Source organism: Anas platyrhynchos, chromosome Z, assembly GCF_047663525.1.
Source record: "Anas platyrhynchos isolate ZD024472 breed Pekin duck chromosome Z, IASCAAS_PekinDuck_T2T, whole genome shotgun sequence".
Lineage (NCBI taxonomy): Eukaryota > Metazoa > Chordata > Aves > Anseriformes > Anatidae > Anas > Anas platyrhynchos.
The window spans coordinates 26,450,882-26,470,217 of NC_092621.1; the positions used below are offsets into that span (position 1 = coordinate 26,450,882).

At 38.3% G+C, this 19,336-nt stretch overlaps 1 protein-coding gene across 2 annotated transcripts; it reads right to left on the minus strand.

Moving 5' to 3' along the window:
* Nucleotides 1-1,630: 1,630 nt before the first annotated feature.
* On the minus strand, nucleotides 1,631-18,805 carry HMGCR (3-hydroxy-3-methylglutaryl-CoA reductase). Of its 2 annotated transcripts, none has more exons than XM_027446071.3 (20): nucleotides 18,657-18,805; nucleotides 16,314-16,509; nucleotides 15,391-15,502; nucleotides 14,742-14,829; nucleotides 14,532-14,616; nucleotides 13,052-13,157; nucleotides 12,223-12,329; nucleotides 11,646-11,762; nucleotides 11,081-11,232; nucleotides 9,575-9,819; nucleotides 9,282-9,451; nucleotides 8,554-8,748; nucleotides 7,800-7,958; nucleotides 7,507-7,664; nucleotides 6,423-6,528; nucleotides 5,195-5,365; nucleotides 4,453-4,593; nucleotides 4,194-4,352; nucleotides 3,833-3,987; nucleotides 1,631-3,689 (listed from the first exon to the last, which is right to left on the minus strand). In XM_027446071.3, exons 2-20 carry the CDS (start codon nucleotides 16,476-16,478, stop codon nucleotides 3,635-3,637), a joined length of 2,646 nt encoding a protein of 881 aa, XP_027301872.1. In that variant the 5' UTR covers nucleotides 16,479-16,509; nucleotides 18,657-18,805; the 3' UTR covers nucleotides 1,631-3,634. The 2 variants fall into 2 exon arrangements, with proteins under 2 accessions (XP_027301872.1, XP_027301871.1); XM_027446070.3 differs by having other exon boundaries at nucleotides 9,282-9,454.
* Nucleotides 18,806-19,336: the final 531 nt, after the last annotated feature.

The window sequence follows — 19,336 nt, forward strand, 5'->3', positions numbered from 1 at the left end:
CAATCTGTGTAGGAGGACAAGACTCAGAATTGTCAGCACTAGGAGCATCACTGGAAGCAATTGCAACTAAAGTAAGATACAGCTGCCTGAAATACAAACTTCACCTGAGGCAACAGAGAGTATCTACAGAACAGAGATGCTGTTGCAGGAATAATGAGGGCACCGCTTGAAACCCAAACTGTTGTCTCTCTGTACCAGCAGGTGTCATGCAGTGTTACTGCCATAAGCAAAGTGATACAGGAAAAAGGAGAGAACCTCAAAGGCGGTGAGACATGCCCCAGAAGACAGGCAGGGATGATACATCTTAAAAGCACTATGAGCAGCAAGAGGTCTCACTTCAATTTGAAAGGCAGCTAGGAGAGGGAGGGTGGGCCCTCTGCCAAAGCTTTTATCAGAACTGTATTTGCATTAGCAGCAAGGGTTCATGCCAGGGATGTGAACTGTCCAGACAGTGCTGTGCATTGACATCCAGAATCAGTCTGGATGAACTGAAACCCTTTTGTGGGAATGAAGCTGATTCACAGCCCCACTCTTTTCTGGGAGCTGGCATGCCTGCCAGACAGCTCCTTGCTGGGGGTCTTTGCTAACACACACACATTCAGTAACCAAGAAAGTGTCTGCTACAGGCTTCTGGCAGCACACCTATGTTAGGTATGAACATGGTCTGCACCCCCTCAGTGTGTGAGCAAAGCTACTTGTCCTACCAGTAAGATTAGATAAGGGATGCTTCACTGATAACTTCTTAGTCTGGCTGAAAACATAGTGGACAAAAAAAAAAAAAATGTAATTAGTGAGAGCTGGAGCTGCAGCACTCCCAAGCCTTACAACTCCAAAACTGTCAGACAGCAGGAGTGGGACTTGCACTGTAGCAGGATGAAAGCAGAATCAGGACATAAAAGGAAGTAAAAGGGGAAGCAGACTAGCTCCCAAGCAGCTTTTACAATTTTTCTTTGCCAGGATTTTAAAGTATTTGAAAAAAAATACAGTAGTTGTAATAATATAGCATTTAGTTTGCTGCAGCTTCAGGAACCTGATTCCAGATAGCTGAGTTGGTTTTACCATGGAAAGTCAGGCTACCCATATTTTGCAGTGGTATTGAAATACCCTACTGCAGGCAGTGAAATAGGAATCCCGTAGTTCCCTAAATTTTAACAGATATGAAAGGGTAACCTGTGATTCTGGTATAAAATCCATAGCACTAAGGAGACTGGAAAAGAATGCAGATTGCTTTGTCTGGTTGATTAGAGTGATGGATGCGACAAAGATCAAACAGGTGAGGAAAAGGAAAAATACATATATAAAGATCATATCTGTTCTTTTAATCTTTTAAAGGAAATGTACAATAGCAGAACTTGTATTATCAGGCAGTTGTTGATGTGATCCTAACATGTTCTTTCACTTTTCCACACTAACACATCTTGCAAGAACATAGGCAGTACTGCCTATTTCAATAAAAATATAGTTTCTGGGTGAAAGCTGTGTTTAGAATTCAGGTGGTAACTTAAAAAAGTAGCTTTGAAACTTATTTTAGTAGACACATGAGAAACTGCCAGACGTTTCAATTCAATGTTGTGGGAAACATAAAGAACACACAAATAAGCCTCAACAAAAGGTACCACTAATGCTGAAGTGAAATGGACAAACCACACAATTTAGCTTTTATTTTATTTAATGTTTACAGGCTTCTGCAATAAAATATTCTAGTATCATATCCCCACTGTGTTGAGTACTGTATTGCAGTCCTTAAGCTTCATTTTATGTTGCTTAATAAGATCAGTGTCATAAGATAACCTTAAAATATCACAATTAAACCAGTAAGTTTTCCATTGTTTTACTGAAACTGAAAAAGTAGTTCTGTACCAAAATGTACACAATTTAGTAATAATACAAAATGTTAATTCTGCAAGACAGAATGTCAGTTAAATCCACCAAAATGAACACTGAATGACCATTTATTGCCAGTACAGTGTTACTTTAAATAAGCTCACTGAATGAACATAGAAACCAAGTAGTTCCTCCTTAAATAAAATGGTAGCTATTAACAACAATACTGCAGGAAGATAAACATTCATGGTATTTACATGCTATCATAGCATATCTAGCATGTATGACTTCATGCTTGCACAGTAGCTTTATGAGCTCATTACAGTAATATTAATTTGTTGATGTACTACAAAACAACTCATCATGATTTATATCGAAGTTGCACTTTGAAGAGCACCTCTGCTTGTCACCCCATGAAAAATGCCACTGCATTCCTCTACAAAATCCAGCTAGTCCAATCCACTGATTCCACCCTAAATCCCTTTCCACCCCTCTCCCCCTAAAAATCATCATCAAGCATATTAACAATTTCCCTCCTGTGATCAACTAGACAGGGCAAGGCATTTAACAATCTTCCAAAAAGTGAATCAAACTAGAATACAATTGTGTTTTCTCTATTACATTAAGAACACCTGAGACTGCTTCACTGGTCCAAATACAATATTTTAATACAAAATCTGCTGTATTAACATGTCATTTCAATGAATTCCTTTAATTAGTACTTTTCATTTAAAAAAGACTTCTTAAATAAATACTCCACTGCCCCCCCAAAAAAATAAAAAAAAAAAGAATTAAAACATTAAAAAAAACCTGTAGCATTAAAGAACAGTATGATTTTCTGGCTTCATTTTATCTCAGCATAAGCAGTGGATACACACTTATTCCTGGGGAATAAGCGTCAAACACTAAAAACAAAAAACATTTAGCAATATGCAAACACGTTGTACATTAAGAGACTTCTTTTAAGAAGTGTAAACATCTGTTACTGACTTTTGTTGTCTGAATGCACTCCTAACCAAGAAGTTCAAGAAGCTGCATTTGCTTAAATTATTATGCTCTGACATGTGATCAGTTTCAACTTTTTGTACCTGAAGAAAATGACAGAACAGTTGAGATATTTTCCCCACTTCAGTACATACTAGATTTAAAAGGTCAGCACTTTGTAGGTCACAAGTTTTCTTTAAAGGAATAACCTAAACTGTATAGTTAAAATATTGAATGCTGCTTAGCTGAAGCAGCAGCAAAAAAGTACTATATATTGACAGAGGTTTCTATAAAACTAATGTGATTTAATAAAAAGGTCTCGGAGCCAAAGACCTAACGTTACCATCTGAAAGAAATTAAAACTGGGAGTTCATGGTAAGTGATCAGGTTTGCCATCACTTTACGAAGGACCAGTGCATTCAAGCCAAGGTTGGACAAACCAACCAACAAAAAAGAAAAAAAGAAAAAAGCCACCAACAAAACAAACAACTGTACAAAGTACATATCACTTTTCACCTTGCTAGTTACTAGGAGTTTACAAGTTGAAGTAATGTCAACTTGTAAAAACATAGGACTGACCCTTCAGAAGATGATGTGTAAGAGTGAGAATTCCAAAGCTATGTTCAAGACAGCTGACAGGACTTCTTTCACGAAGTTATCTCTAACCACTGAAGTGGTCTCACGCAAGTCCATTATCTCTCAGTTTATCGTCCATGGAAATCTGAATCAAAGGTGATTTTCATTCTAAACTTCACAGATTACTTTTTTTTTTTCCTGTGCGCCTAGTCAGTTGGTGGAACAATTCTTCATTTCAAAGCTTTAGTATTCAAGCTGCCTTCTCGGTGCAGGTTCTTTGCAGATCTTGTAGATTTATTTTTGACCTGATAAAAACAGTAAGATAACCAAGTCAGTTATATTACAGTGACAGACTGTTGCTAAATGTTACAAATATTAATATAATTGTTATTGATCATGTATACTTGTAAAAAGGGCAAATAGCAGAGAAAGATAGGAAATTTCTTACCTGTTGTGGGTCATGTGGCTTTTGACTAGATGCCCAGCAGCAAGAGCTGCCATTAGAGATAACTCCCCAGCCATCACTGTAGCACATACAATTTTAGCAAGCTGACGGGCATTTTCACCAGGGTTATCTTGGCTTGCACCTTGAACCCCTAACATCTGGAGGGAAAAAAAAATGATGTATTACGCTGTGAAAACTAACTAAATTTATGCTAAATTTTATTATTCGAGTTTTTATAAATTACATCTAATCAGCTAGCTTTAAATTTCTTTAATATTAATTTAAGCTTAATTCACACAACAGTGGAACATAATAAAAACAATGTGAAAGCAAGCTTTGATTCAGGAAGCTTCCTACTTTATACCTGCAAACAGGCCTGCTGCGGTAGCAAGTTGGTGCCTCCGCCAACAGTTCCTATTTCTATAGATGGCATCGTACAGCTGATGTACAGGTCTTCATTGGTGGCACCGGTCCGCTCCATCAAAGTGATGCAGTTAGAGCTGCCCACATTCTGTGCAGCATCCTTTAGATCAGGAAGAAGAAAAAAACATCACATTCAACTGAAGTGTTCAGTTAAGAGCTACTCTACTAAAGAAAAGCCGATTAGGTATAAACAAACTTACCTGACCACAGGCAATATAGATAGCTGTAACAATGTTTGCTGCATGTGCGTTGTAGCCACCTATGCTGCCAGCCATAGCAGAACCCACCAAATTTTTGTTTATGTTCACTTCAACTATATCTTCAGTAGTTGTCTTCAGTACCTAAACAAAGCGATAGGTTGTTCCTTAATCAGGAGTAGAAATACCCTATTTCATGTTAATCAGCCCTCCCCCCTAACCTCATTTGCTTCCATATGGAAATTTGACTCAATCGTTGGCATAGATGCCTACTTTTACTTTTGTTCAAAATCATGCAAGACAGTAACGCAGCTTCAGAATAACTGGTATCACTTAATTATCAGTTTCTCCTCTTGTAGGGTGTATATAAACTTTGACTAGAATGCCATGTTTGTGCAAGAGACAACAAATGAGTGAACTGATCAAAATTACTGACTTTAATCTGTAAAAGTCTATCAAGCTGTGGTATAATTTTTTGAAGGAAAAAAATGAAACTCCTAATGCTTTTGAATAGATTAAATATATAGCACATTATCTTTGAAAAGCCAGTGAAAGGAAAAAGAATGTATGACCTATGAGATTCTCATGTGAAGTGATATATTGGACGGCAACAGTCTGAAAATACACACAGGAATAACCTTACAAGGAACGCAACTAACAGTTAATGACTTAAAATGTGTATCAGTTTTGTAATATGCATACATTTTTATGAACCAAATTAAGTAAAAAGAATGCAGACACCTACTTCTTTAACAACTTTAGCTGGAATGACTGCTTCACAGACAACAGACTTCCCTCTTCCTTCTATCCAGTTTATAGCAGCGGGTTTTTTGTCTGTACAGTAGTTACCACTGATAGCTATAACCTGAAGATCCGGAAACTCCTCATTAAGTCTTGCCAGAGCTTTTTCAGTACCCTGTTAGAACAGAAACAGGTATGTATCATTAAATGTTAGCGTATTGATTATGGTTGCAAAGCAAGCTACTCAAGACCACTGGAATAGCAAGATCAGATGAAGTCTAATCAGATCACTAATTACAGATGAGGAAAAGAACAGAATTCCACAAGAAACCTGAAACAGGCACATATGGTAGCACAATCACCATCCTTTCTCTACATTCTGAGAATTACATAGAGAATAACAAACAGCACTGGGTTCTTGCCAGTACGTATGGATTCTCTGGATACATTCCAGGAGAACAGGCATACATTTCCCATACTAGAGATAACAGCGTGAACCAAGTCAAACATGACAGGCAAGAAATTAATTCATTTTGAATGCAGTTGTGAAGAGCTTCTCTACACTAGGAAATCAGACAGAATGTCTGCTTTATTTAGTACTTATCTAGGGACAGACTCATTTCTGTAATGGTTCTAAGAAATTTTATATAGAACCTTTATATAGACTTTAATATTGACTCCTGATTCTATCTCAGACATGACACATACGATGCCTTATGCTGTTTAATGGTCTTCCACATTCATATTTAAAAAATAAAGACCAAACTATCCTGCTGGCACTTACCAGATTCCTCATCCTTTATTTGGAAAAAGTGATAAACACAGTAACAGATTAAATACTGATGGATAAAATAAATCTTTGGCCCAAAACAACAGAACGAGCAGCTTAACTTTTATATTATCAGGAATACTTTATTTAAAAAAAAAAAATGCAGAGTTACTTTAACCTTTTTTTCTTTGGTTGTTCTCATCCTCTTCTTGTTTATGCTCAAAAAGAGCAAGCATTTATATATATATAATATACATATATATATATATATATAAAGCATTTATATATATATATATATATATATATATATATATATATATTGTTTTATAGCACTGCAAACAGAGCTGCATCTTGTTTTTCACTTTCCAGCTTCACATACCAGGTAATCACAAATTAATAGCATACAATTTATTTTAATAGAAATACATATTTATTAAAAAGACTTATAGGGTCTGAACCTTACTTTGGAAATCATATTCATTCCCATTGCATCCCCTGTTCTTGACTGAAAACGGATATAAAGGTTCCGACCAGCCAAACTTATGAGAAGTTTTTGTAGGCGGGCAAACCTGCAAGAAAATGTAATGATTACTAAAATCCTTCAGAATTTTAAGTAGCAAAATGACAGTAACTCGTAGCACAGTGTAGTTAACAGCACTATCTGCCATCTGTTCTCTTCCTCCCTCAGCATAGGAAAAAATCTTCAGCTACCATGCATATAGTTCTCTTAAGTAAATACTTCAAAGTGTACTGCTCCTGAGAGCATTGCTTGCCTTTTTATGCTTTCTACACCTTGGAAAATTTTATGTCAGTTTTACAGCACGGCAAAATCTCTTCCATCTTCAGCAATGGTGCAAGCTCCATAAATCAAAGCCTTATTCCTACAGAGTAAGGGCAATCAGGAACTGGGAAATACTGCACTTAAACAGCAGCATGAGTTGATTATCACCAAAATACATGCATGTCCGTGGTCAATGCTTGTAGCATCAGTAAGAAACAAAATGGATTAGGAAGATTTACAGAAAGATTTCATTAACAAAGCAAGCAATCCTAAGTCTTAGAAGAAACTCTAGGATTTGAAATAAACTTATTCTTAATACAGTTTTATTTTTTCTAAATGTTTCTGTTCTAGTTTTAATTTACCCTATATTCACTGGAACCTTCACATTAGTAATATTATCAGAAGAGCTAGATTCCAAAGCTTAAATTACTTTTAGTATAGTACTACAAAAAATACAGCTGAGTTTTAGAGCTTTGATGTTTTTTTAACTGTTTAGGCAAAATAAATAATGCATTAAGTAATATACAAAGCAAGGGTATTTGCTGATATGACACAATTGTTTACCACTTACTGCAAAATGTTTATTACGAGCCTAGCTGTAAAGCTAGAGTTACTTCTGTTTTCTTAAGATTCACACTACATGGGATAGGCAAAATGAAATGTGCCATTTCCTGCACTGCAGCATGCAGAAATACAATTAGGAGCTTTCTACCATTCACAGAAGCCTTGTATCAGGAAATAAGGCCACAATAACCACTGTACTAACCTACTAGTGCTGTCAAAAGCTTCTTTCACTATTTTAAAGCCTTCAGGGCTTTCGAGCCAAGCCTTCACTTCTGCAGCCTGGCAAGCGCTGGGCAGCCTTACAACAGGTCCTCGAGTCATCCCATCTGCTAGAATGCGGCTACTTGCTCCTCCACCGAGCTACAAATCAAAGCAGGATAGAAACAAAACAGGATTGCTGAAACTGAATTTTAGCTTTTATTAAGTCAAAAATATGCCTTCTATCACCCTCAAACACGCTTTACTGAAAGTTTAAGCTTGTCAAATTGTACTTACACATATTGCTCTGCATCCTCTATTGGTGCTTGCTACAAGACATCCTTCTGTTGTTGCCATCGGAACCTGAAATTCTTTGTTATCCAAATACAATGGTCCTGCTACGCCTACAGGAATAGGCATATAGCCAATCACATTCTCACAGCAAGCTCCCATAACCTTGCAAAAAAATAATACAAAAAGGTATCAGCAAGATTACCAGTTGAGTGGCACAGTATCACGATACAAACTGTTTATGTGACTACAGCAAGGTATCTTAGCTAGAAACCCACAATCCTATGGATAAAGCAAACAATTCCCAGCTCCAAGAGCTGTAGTTATAGTTTTCAACAGATGATACTGTTAAAATAAAGTATTTGACGGATCTATTAAATCTTACTAAGTCTTAAATGCTCTTCAAAATTTAATAGTGTTAAGTGAATTTTAAATAAGTTTTCATTTTAACTTGCGATCAGTGTAATATATTCATCCAGCTGAACTTATCCTCAGTATTGGCAGAATTACATATTTATGAGATAAGGCAACTGTATATCTTGGTTGGAAATATTTTTGGGTAAGCTACAAAACTAACTTACTTCTCTAGGTTTAGAAACATTGAAGCAGTAAAAGCTAGTGCCATATATTTGCCTTTTTTTTTTTTAATACCAGTTTTGACCAAGCTTGTTAGTTAGTTCACACTTATCACTTTAAGCAAATGTTTCATAGATTTTTAAAACTGTTCACACTGAGTTTTACTTGTCTGCTTTTTACTTACCAAAGAATAATTATAGTTCCTATAAGGAAGATATTGCAAAGAAGAAGGTTCAGGGAGTTTCTGTGATAACATCTGTCTGCGAATTGACACGCCTCGCTCCTGAGTTTCCATCAGGGTTTCCAGTTTGTATGCAGGAATATGCTTAGCATTAACTAAGCTGATAACCTCAGCATCAGTGAGGAATTTTGCTCCCTTCTGGAAATGTAAAGGATGGAGAAAGTAAGTATAGATTCTGTTGGTGAAAATCCTTTTAAATGTTTCCAAATGAAAGAAGGTAACTTTACTTTGGTAAGATCAGATCCTATCTAAAAGAACTGCCAATGTCAGGTTTTTGATCATATCCTGGCCTACTATAAAACTTTTTACACCCTCTTATAACTGAACTTAGTGAAACCTCAAGTACTTGGTATGCCATGAACAATGAAGCTGCTTCTTCTCTCCAGCCCCATCTTGGAGAGAGATAATCATAATAGAAGACTTTTAACGTAAAACTTCAAAAACCATACACCTTTCTGATTTCCTCATCTTTACTAAGAAATAAATGCAACAGAAACTGACTGGAGCAGAAACAACTTATGAAAGGGATTTGTGTTCTCCACCTCTCCTTTCCAAGTTCTTAATGCCATGTAACTCTTTAACATCAATGGGACCATTTCAAAGCCAGAAAACAAATTGCAGAAGTTCTTAAATCAGATTTTGTCAGAAGCTATAAAAAAGGTTTTCTATACCTTTGCATTTCCAAGAATACGAACACATTCCTCAATAGAACGAGGTTCTTTAGGTAACTCGATTTCCTCCTCTTTTCTATTATTAACTGAGGTAGTTTCCACAGGGTTGCTGCTGCCTACTACAAACGTAGCCTTGGTTGATGACTCTGCTAATACAGGTTTTATGACTTCTGCTGTATAAAGATAATTAAAATGAACTTAGGTTTACAATAATCTTAAGTTTTGTTTTCAAATATAACATGCTAATACAGGTTTTCATTATCTGTTGCAAAGACTCAGATGCTAAAAATTACCATTGTCATCTCTGGGAACAGAAGCTGCTTCTACTGTGTTAGATTTCAGATTGTTTTTCAAAAGTCCAGATTGTTTCCTGCAACAATTCTCAGGGACCTTCTTCTGAACCATCACTGGAGATATTATGGGATTCTTCAGTGAAAGCGTGGATTCAGTCTCTGCTTGCTCAAAAAAGATGTATTTCACAGCAAGAAGAAGGGCTAATCCAAGAGTGATTACTTGCTCAATATCCATACTGGCCATTCTATAAAAGGACAAAAATCAAGAATTAAATGTACGATATGATTTGTGTGTTTTAACAACATTCTGACACCCCTTTCTTTTAGGAAGGATAGTAGTTTGACCATCATTTATACACTTATTCAGATGCCAGTCAAAACACATTTTTTTTACAGGGAATTCAAGTGTGCTAGTTTAGGGTAGAGAATTCTTTCTTTGTATTATTAGCTTATGTATTTTCAGATTTCATTAACTATTTACAAAATCTTAGTTAAAGAGCAGTCACAGTAAAAGAAATTACTACAATAATCACTATTCAACAGGTAAATCATATTCATTTAACACCTATCTCCCAATTATAAAGTAGAAAGAGTCAATCAATTATCATCCTCTGCCACTAATGACTACTGTGGTGCAAGCTGAATTTCTGAGACCGGGGAAAATACTCTGTAAGACACAGTTCTGAATTCTCAGAAGAAATACAGAACCACAGCTGCTCAGCTTTCAGATGAGCTGAGGCAAGAGCAATACTGACATGGATCTCTTTTTATACTTTTATGTGAATGGTCAGAGACTGCAGAAATAACGACACTAGCACAGTCAGAAAGCTTAACTTTTCAGTGTGCTCTGAAAAGTGACAGGGTTGTTGGGAAAAGGTGGTGTTATCATAGAATCAGAGTAGTTTGGGTTGGAAGGGACTTTAAATACCATCTATTTCCAACCCCTCTGCCATGGTCAGGGCCCTCACCCACTACACGAGGTTGCTTAAAGCCCAATCCAACCTGGCCTTGAACACTGTGTGCTGGGAAGTGCACATCCACATCTTCTCTGGGCAACCTGTTCCAGTGCCTCACCACCCTCATAGTAAAGAATTTCTTCCTAATATCTAATCTAAATCTACCCTCTTTTAGTTGAAAACCATTACTCCTTGTCCTATCACTACAATCCCTGACAGAGTCCTTCCCCAGGCCCTCTTTAGGTATGGAGGTCTCCCCAGAGCCATCTCAGGTTGAACAGCTCCTGCTGCCTCAGCCTCTCTTCAAAGGAGAGGTGCTCCAGCCCTCCAGTCCCAGTTATGATGCATCCAGTAGAGCTGCCTCCTGATCTTTCTTATTACTTCAAGGAGACTAAAGGAATAGCAAAATGTTGAAGTATTTCTTAAAAAATGTCATCTGAGGTTTCCAGAAATTCTGGTCAGCTTTGTAGGTTTGTTGCTGTTGCACCCTAAGGACCACTGCCTGGAGAATACACCATGACACACTGGTCTCTTATGTGAAGTCACTTACCGAGAAAGGTAGAACTGCCATAGTGAAACATTAGGTTCAATCCTCTTTGGTGCGTTCTCATCCAATCCCACTGAATTTTCTGATGTACTGTTTTGAGAAGTTGGTTCTGCTATCCACCGACTATGGGCATGAACAAGAACCAAACCCAGTGACTGTATTAAAAACAAAAAGCAAGACAAGTATTTTTTTCAACTGTAATTAGTTATCTAACCTACTAAAATTAATTGTTTTAATTTTTTGTTTCTCATGCCTCACAAGTCTAAAGCTAAAGGGTTCTCTCCTCCTTCCATCTACATCATTTAGTATCCAGCACAGTCTTCCTCTTCGTCATTAGTAAGCAGAGGAAGCTGAACACACGTACACATGAAAAGCCAGAAGAGTTTTATATAGAAATGGCATATGCAGGAAGACTGTAAATGTAGATACATGGGACATTATTAAAAACTACCACAGTTAGCTAGAGCAATGGACTGCAGAACACTAGTCTACAGAAAACAAAGGCTTTATTAGTTTTCCAAGGACACCTTACTGACTGCATAATAACAGGTGAAATAAAGCCACAAACCATAATCATTTTGACCCTCTGTGTTACAGGATTTGGTTTATTTTCTTCTTCTTCCAGAACACGAGCAAAATGGCTAAGCTGCCATATCGGACGTCCTTCACGACTCTCTCGGGAAAGCTGTAAAAATAAATAAAGCCAGGTTTTATTTAGCAGCTATCTGAAGAACAAGCGAGTGATCAAATAGAAATACAGTGTTAAAGCTTATTTACCAAAAAAGATTTTTTTTTTTTAAATCAAATTTGTCAACAAAAGAATTGGTCTACAGTCTACTGTAGAGTCTATATTAGAGATTAAACAGTGAGAAACCCTGGACAGCCATTAATTTAAACTGTTTTTTTTTTTTTTCCTCCTTTGCTTTAGATTAGAACTCAGACCATCGACTGTGATTTGTTTACAGTAGCATTAAGAAGTTACTGCCCATCAGCAGAGCCACAGTAACTCTTTCTGTGCATTCCCTCTGCTCACTTCAAAAGGAAGACAAATATGCTGGCATATACCTCAGTGAAGAAATGCATAGACTACCAGAAGTGCAGGGTCTGAATACTAAGCTCAGTTGCTGTCTTTAGGTGGGTCTTACCTCTAATACCAGAGACACACAAGCTGGAAAGAAGGTCATGAAGACGAAATAGTTGGCAAGAACAGACATACAGCCAAAACAGCACATAATTTCAAGTTGTCGCACACCTACAAAAAAAAAAAAAGCGTGTTTATTTTTTTTTTTTTAAATTTGAATATGCAAGGAGGCTTTTTATAATACTTGAAGAACAGTTTCTGAAACCATTAAACTGACACTGCAGATTATAGAAGAAATTGCCTAGATTAATGAAAAATGACCACATGAAGCCCTGGCATTTTGTATTAGCCTGTTCTAAGCACAATATGTATTTACACAAAAATTGTAAAGTGTAAATGTAAATAAAAATAATTAGTTTACTAAGATTTTTAAAGCTTTATGCTGGAAGTTTGAAACTCTTCCCTTATCTAAGCAAAGATCAGTTAACCAACATTATGTAATGAAAACCCTTGTAAAAGATGGCCAATTAAGCGTTCAGGAAATAAGAATATGCTCCCCACCTGCACTTTCACAAGTGTCACAGTTAAACATTACAGAATGCCCTTAATAAAGATAAATGAGCTAGCAGTGTAAATCATTCAAAAGTTAAAACAACAGCAAGAAAAAAATAACTATATGCTATACCACAATGAGTTTTTTCCTGGATGTAAACAGGAAAACTGCTTATCAACATAAATTTCCCCCTCTTTCTCTGTCCCCCAAAATAGCCAAACAAATAGATTGGCTTTCCATTCCCATAGATAACATATTTCTTGAAACAATGTGTTTCATTTCAGCCTTTTTTTTTTTTTTTAAACTGGCAAGACTTAGACCTTTAGACTTGATCACTCACCTGACATAGTACCAACACCGATCACAAGACACTCCACAAGTGCATCCAGTGTAAATGTGGGACCTAAAATTGCCATTCCACGTGAAATATTTTCTCTTACTTCATCCTAAAAGGAAAAGTTTCTCTACATTACAATAAGGACAAAAAAATCAAAGTAAGGTACAACATGCATAACATGATTAGTAAATTGACTGTTATAGTGATAAGGCTTTATAAAACAGACATTGAAAAATGAACTATTGTGGATAGAACGCATTCTTTAATTGCTTGGTTTCTCATAAGCTGTTATGCTTTGACAGTCTTTATTTATGCAACAGGGTTATTTAATCTCCAAATTCTTCATCTTTGGTTCTTCACTATTCTAGGCTCCTATGACAACGATGAGCACAGACTTTAATTAATGTACATTCAGAAGATTAAGAGTTCTACACCTTAAGACAAAATAAAAACTGCTTCTGTCATGACATCTCAAAAGTTCTTCTAACCAGATATCTGTAACCTAACTTTTGTTATATTTCTTTCTGTAACTATCTAGACTCAGCTTACAGAAAAAAAGGAATATAAAAGATACTGAAGTTTTCCCCTGGCAAAAAGAAAGGGTTTTTTTCCAAATGCCAGGCATGGATAACTCTAGAGGTCCACTGCTGTTTTGTTTTTTTCCCCGTTTGATTAATTTCAATAAAGGAGAAGCTGTAGTGAAAATATATTTGTGATTAAAAAAAAAAATAAAATAAATAAAGAAGGTTATAGTCACAATTATATAGTGAAGTGAAATTATTTTTTTTACAACATAGAATATTAAGAAATAAACATTCCCATGTACAATGGGCAAAACATACTGTTTATTCTTCACATTGTGCTGTATTAACAGCATTAATGTATCACAAATGGTTTAGGTTGGAACGGACCTCTGGAGGTCATCTGGTCCAATCCTCCTGCTCAGCCTGGGACAGCTACTGCAGGTCAGGCACAACCATGTCCAGGTAGGTTTTGAGCATCTCCAAGTAGATTTCCAAAATTAGAGCAAGATTGTGCTTGTATGCCGTAAGAATTTGTAGCCAATAAATATGCCATATTTGTTCTGGATTTTGTCTAGAAATATGCTTTTTCCTGTACTAGCATTATAACTTTAGATATCTGTTTATGTGCTGTTCCTGAGACCTACAGAATAATTTTCCTATCCATAACTGTTCTATGGAAGGCTTTGGTCTAGCCTCACTAACAGAGGTATAGGCAATGCCATTTAAAGTTCTGATCTTACAAAGCACTCATACCTAAAATTAACTTAGCTAACATGATTGTATCGTGGTATTCTTCACTTGGAACACTGACCTGGATAAAAGACAGTACTCAACACAGATTACATCTGATCCTTTTTGCGTATCACTAATACCACGTTCACCTGTGTACCTCTCCCTGCGGATTGTTCATCTAGGAACACTAAATGCAAAAGCCCCACTGCAAGAAAAAAAAAACTAACCTGTGAATTGGAACTCAGTGCAAATTTGGCTAACGCACTTGCTCTTGAAAGATCGATCAGAAGTAGGAAAAATGGTAAAGCTTCACTGAAAACAAACAAACAAAAAAAACAAACAGGAACACATTAGTAATCAAATTCAAGATTTAAAATTTACTCTACTGAAGAAAAAAAATTCAAGCAAGAAATCCATAACGATAAATCACTACTTACTTTAAACCTGTCAATTCCTTATCCAAGAAGTGAATTACCACTGTACTAAAAACGAAGCTTGAGAAGATTGTGAAGAGGCCAGCAATACCTTAAAAGAAAGGCAAAAATATTTATGTATTTATATACACACACACACATATATATGAGGGGGAGTGAACAAAACCAAAATAAACAAAAAAACCTTATACTTCTAAATCAATCTAGATGTTAATGAATGACAACTCATCTCAGACTGCATTAAGAGCAGCTGAAGTACAAACTGATATGGATGCACTTTTTATAAGGATATTTAAATCCAAAATTTTTACAGTATTCAAAATAAGACTTTGAAAAATAGAAGCCATAAACCTTCTCATTTATTATCTGAAAAAATGAGAACTGGCTTAAGCAGCACTAATTACTAATTTTTAGAGTTTAGCATAATATATAGATATTTCAAGAGCTATGTTTCCAATGTTTATACAATCCTACACAATGTCTCTTACAAAATTGCATTTCAAGTTTTTGCTAGACAGCAGAATGTTCTGCATAGATCAAAGTAAACCTGTTCTGTATATAAGTAATGAAGTGCTAACATTCCTTACTGATTTATAGTACAAAAAGCAAACAATTAAAATGCATACACCAAATAGAAAATCAGATAGAGTACCTAAAATGTATTTTGATCCAAGTTGCCTTAGGTTCTGAAATTGGAAATATATATAAAGGATTGCTATACAGCGTGTGATTGTCAGTATTATGATGTCACTGCTCAGCACATCCTGCATGAAACACAAAAGGGATTTAGTTAGCGTTTACATTTATCAGTAGCTTGTTAGGTTTCACTAATAACAATAATAAAAATCCCCTGTGAAGCAGCACTTATGATGAAGATGTTTGTTTTTTTTCCCCTGAATGAAACAACAATCACTGCTAGCCTGCCGTAAAAATAAAATATTGCAAAATATTAATGTCACATCCTTGTTCACAGAAAAATATTAGGTTTAATCACAGAATGTTTGAGACTGTCAGGGCCTTCTGGCCAAGCTCCCTGCCCAAGCAGGGACACCCAGAGCAGGATGCCCAGGACCATGCTCAGGCAGGTGGATGAAGACCTCCAAGGACGGAAACACCACATCTCTAGGCAGCCTGTGCCCGTGCTCCATCACCTACACAGTACAGAAGTGCTGCCTGGTGTACAGGGGTAACCTCCTATGTTCCATTCTGTACCCACTGCCTCTTGTCTTGGCCCTGGGCACTGCTGAGAAGAGCCTGGCTTCGTCCTCTTTCACCCTCCCTCCAGGGATTTACAGACACAGCTAAGATGCCCCAAGCCTCCTCTTCACCAGGCTCAACAGTCCCAGCTCTCTCAGCCTTTTCCCATAGGAGAGATGCTCTAGGTTTAAAGAAAACCTTCTGCAGCACACCACTGCTTGCATACAGCTTTAAAAATCTAGTATGGGAAAGAAGGCAATAAAGAGGTTTTGCCACAGTTATTCTCCTTCTAATACATCACAACCTAATCTTACTCTACTGGATCCCATCAATTACCTGATTAACAATAAGTACTATAACATGAATTTAAATCCTTACTTCTTCAAGTTTTGGGCATTCATAATTCCAGCCACAGATCTTATCGTTCCCAGTGAACATCTTCATCGACATCATACAGATGGTGAGAGTCACCGTTCCCACAATGACTTCCCATGGATGAGAAGCCACAAAAAGGCCATGCATTCGAAAGAGTCTGGACAACATTTTCAGGACTGTTTTTCTATCGTTAGCAAACCTGCAACAATGACAAAAAAATATTTCACATAAGCAAATTCGAGTTTCAGGGGAAAAGGACAGAGCTGTATAAATTCTTGCAAGTCATCTCTCAGGATGTCTCAAAGCCAGCTATGTAACAGATGAGTAAGGAAACTCATCTTCAAATTTCTGTTAAAAAACATATTTATTTCTAGTATTTTGAAATTTAGTATGATCTGCTCCTCCCTTCTCAATCCACTTTTTTCTTAAAACAAACAAACAAACAATACACATCTCCCTTATCTCTTTGAAGTGCCTTGCTTACAATTCTCCTCCACTCTCAGTTAATGTTCGCATTTTTTAGTACCTCCTACTGTCATGCAATTTCAACACCATTTTGACTCCAACTTCTTGTTTTTACCACCGGCGTACGTAAGCACTCGCTAAATTCTGTTGCTTCTTTCTATCAAAAGATACTAACTTTGACTAAATAAGTTACCAACAAACCATTGCTGGCAATTCTCAACTTCAGCAGTAGGAATCTCAATGTTACCTTCCTTCAATTGTGTCTTCTCTACTCGCTGATAAATATTCTTCGCTGATTCAAGTTAACTACATTCAAAGCATTTCTTTCTTCACCTCAAACACACTAATCCTTCTCAAATACAGTATTCTGCAACAGTTCTCTGTACCGTAACTAATTCCCAGGTTACTGATGCATTTCATCATCCCCTTTGCTTTAAATGGATTACAAACATTCAGGAAAAATGTTCACACCTTTCCACGTAACTGAGAACACGGATGCTCCTTCTCTTATAAAATCTGCATCCTAGTCCATTTGCTCTGTGTTGTACCTTTAGACTTCAAGTTCATCGAGGATATTTATTTATGTTTTATAGTGCAGAAACAAAATGCCATAAAATTGTCTCTTATATACGTTAGTACCGGAACTTTGCTTTTCCCATTGCACATAATCAACAACTTCTAAAACTCTTACGCTGAATGTTAACTATATAGCTACATACTAAGGTTCAAAAGACACTTAGATAGCAGTCTGTCTTTTACTTCCAAATACAGAACTATATATAATGTCAGTACCAACCCAGCACTGTGGAGGTTTCCATAGCAGATCGAGGGCTCTACACACCATCACACTGAAGTGGATAGAAATCCACTCACGTTACCTTGAAATTAACAATACAACCACCAGGCTTTCAGGAAGACAGCCTTGCTATTTATTTCTTGTGCTCTGACACCACAAACACAGCTGACATTTGTTGTAGAAAATAATAAATCGAGGAAATCTATCTGCTCAGTGTTACTCAAGATGCCAGAGTCATGCTGGTTGTCAGACTGCCTTCCTACCAGCGCCTACTAAGCATCAATAGTACCAATATATTTTTCTTTACCCTCCCACAGCGAAGGTGTCAGGACTTTTGTGTCTGATGGAGCCTACTGAGTAACATCATTAAGAGTACTGCCTTCCACATGAACAATTTTTTCCATTTCCTTTGAAAGGAAGGAAGAAAAAAGAAAACCCCTCAAATGAAGAAAGCCTGCTTGCCTTTTTTCCCCAAAAATTATTTTAAAGGTCAACATTACGCCTTTTTTTCCCCCTCTAATATAAGCTGCTTAGCATTTTATGAATTTGTCTACATAGTCTTCTATGAATTTATGTTCTTCCAGAACTGTTTCACAGCAGCATTATGTTTTTTTTTCCTCAGCAGCACTGACAGTAGCATTTAACCAGAAAGATAAAGACATGGCCAGGGTAATATCTTACTCCCAAAGATTTTGAAACACAAACGGAAATACAAAAGGCCTGGTAATACGCTGGAAAAACACTGGTGCTGTTGGATATCACGCTGTTTGAGGAGAACCAAAGATCAGCAGTTATCAAACGAGGATATGGAGACATCGCGAGGCTTAAAATTATAAATACGACTCCTAGCGCTGCCAACTGCCGGCATTTATAAAACCAAGTAAAGAACTACCGTTAGGCCTAGGCAAACGCCATCCCAGGTATTTATTCCATCAAAGTCTCCTCACGTTTGTGCGCAGAGCAGGGATTCCCGTCCCGATGAGCGCGAATCCACCTCCCGCTGCCCCCGCGGCACCCCCACCGAGCCGGGCCCCTCGGGAGGCCGCTTCACCCCACCCCCACCCCCTCCACCGCCCGTCCCTCACCGCTCCGGGCCGCCCGGGCCCGCTCCGTGCCCGGCCTCGCCGCGCCGCGCCGCGCACTGAGGCGGCCGCCCCGCCCCGCGCAAGGACACCCGGGGCACGGCGCCGCGGCCGCCGCCATCGCCCGATCGCGCAGCCAATGGCGAGTGGCCGCCACGCCCGGCCCGCGCCGCGTCACCCGCCGCGTTGCCGGGGCAACGGCCCGGCGCTCGATCAGCAGCGGCGAACACGCCATCTCGCCACGGGGCCGCCCGGCCAATGGGGCGCCGCGCTGCCCTCGCCGCGCCTGCCGATTGGGCGGCGGGAGGCGGCTTATTTACATACGGCGATCGAGCGACGGGGTCGCCCCGCCCCCGCGCGGCGCGCTGAGGGGAGGGACGCGGCCCGGCCCCGCCCTGCCCCGGCGCGATAAGGGAGGCTGCGGGGGGCGGCTGTGGCGCCCGGAATGGCTCCTGCCGAGGGGGAGAGGCTGTCCTGGGCTCAGCTATCCCCCGCCACCCACTACACTGTGTCCCCAAGCACCACGTCCAGCCTTTCCCTAAACACCCCCAGGGATGGTGACTCCACCGCCTCTCTGGGCAACCCGTCCCAGTGCCTGACTGCTCTTTCTGAAATGTCTCCAAATTTCCAACCTGAACCTCCCCTGGCACAACTGAGGCCATTCCCTCCAATCCTATCACCAA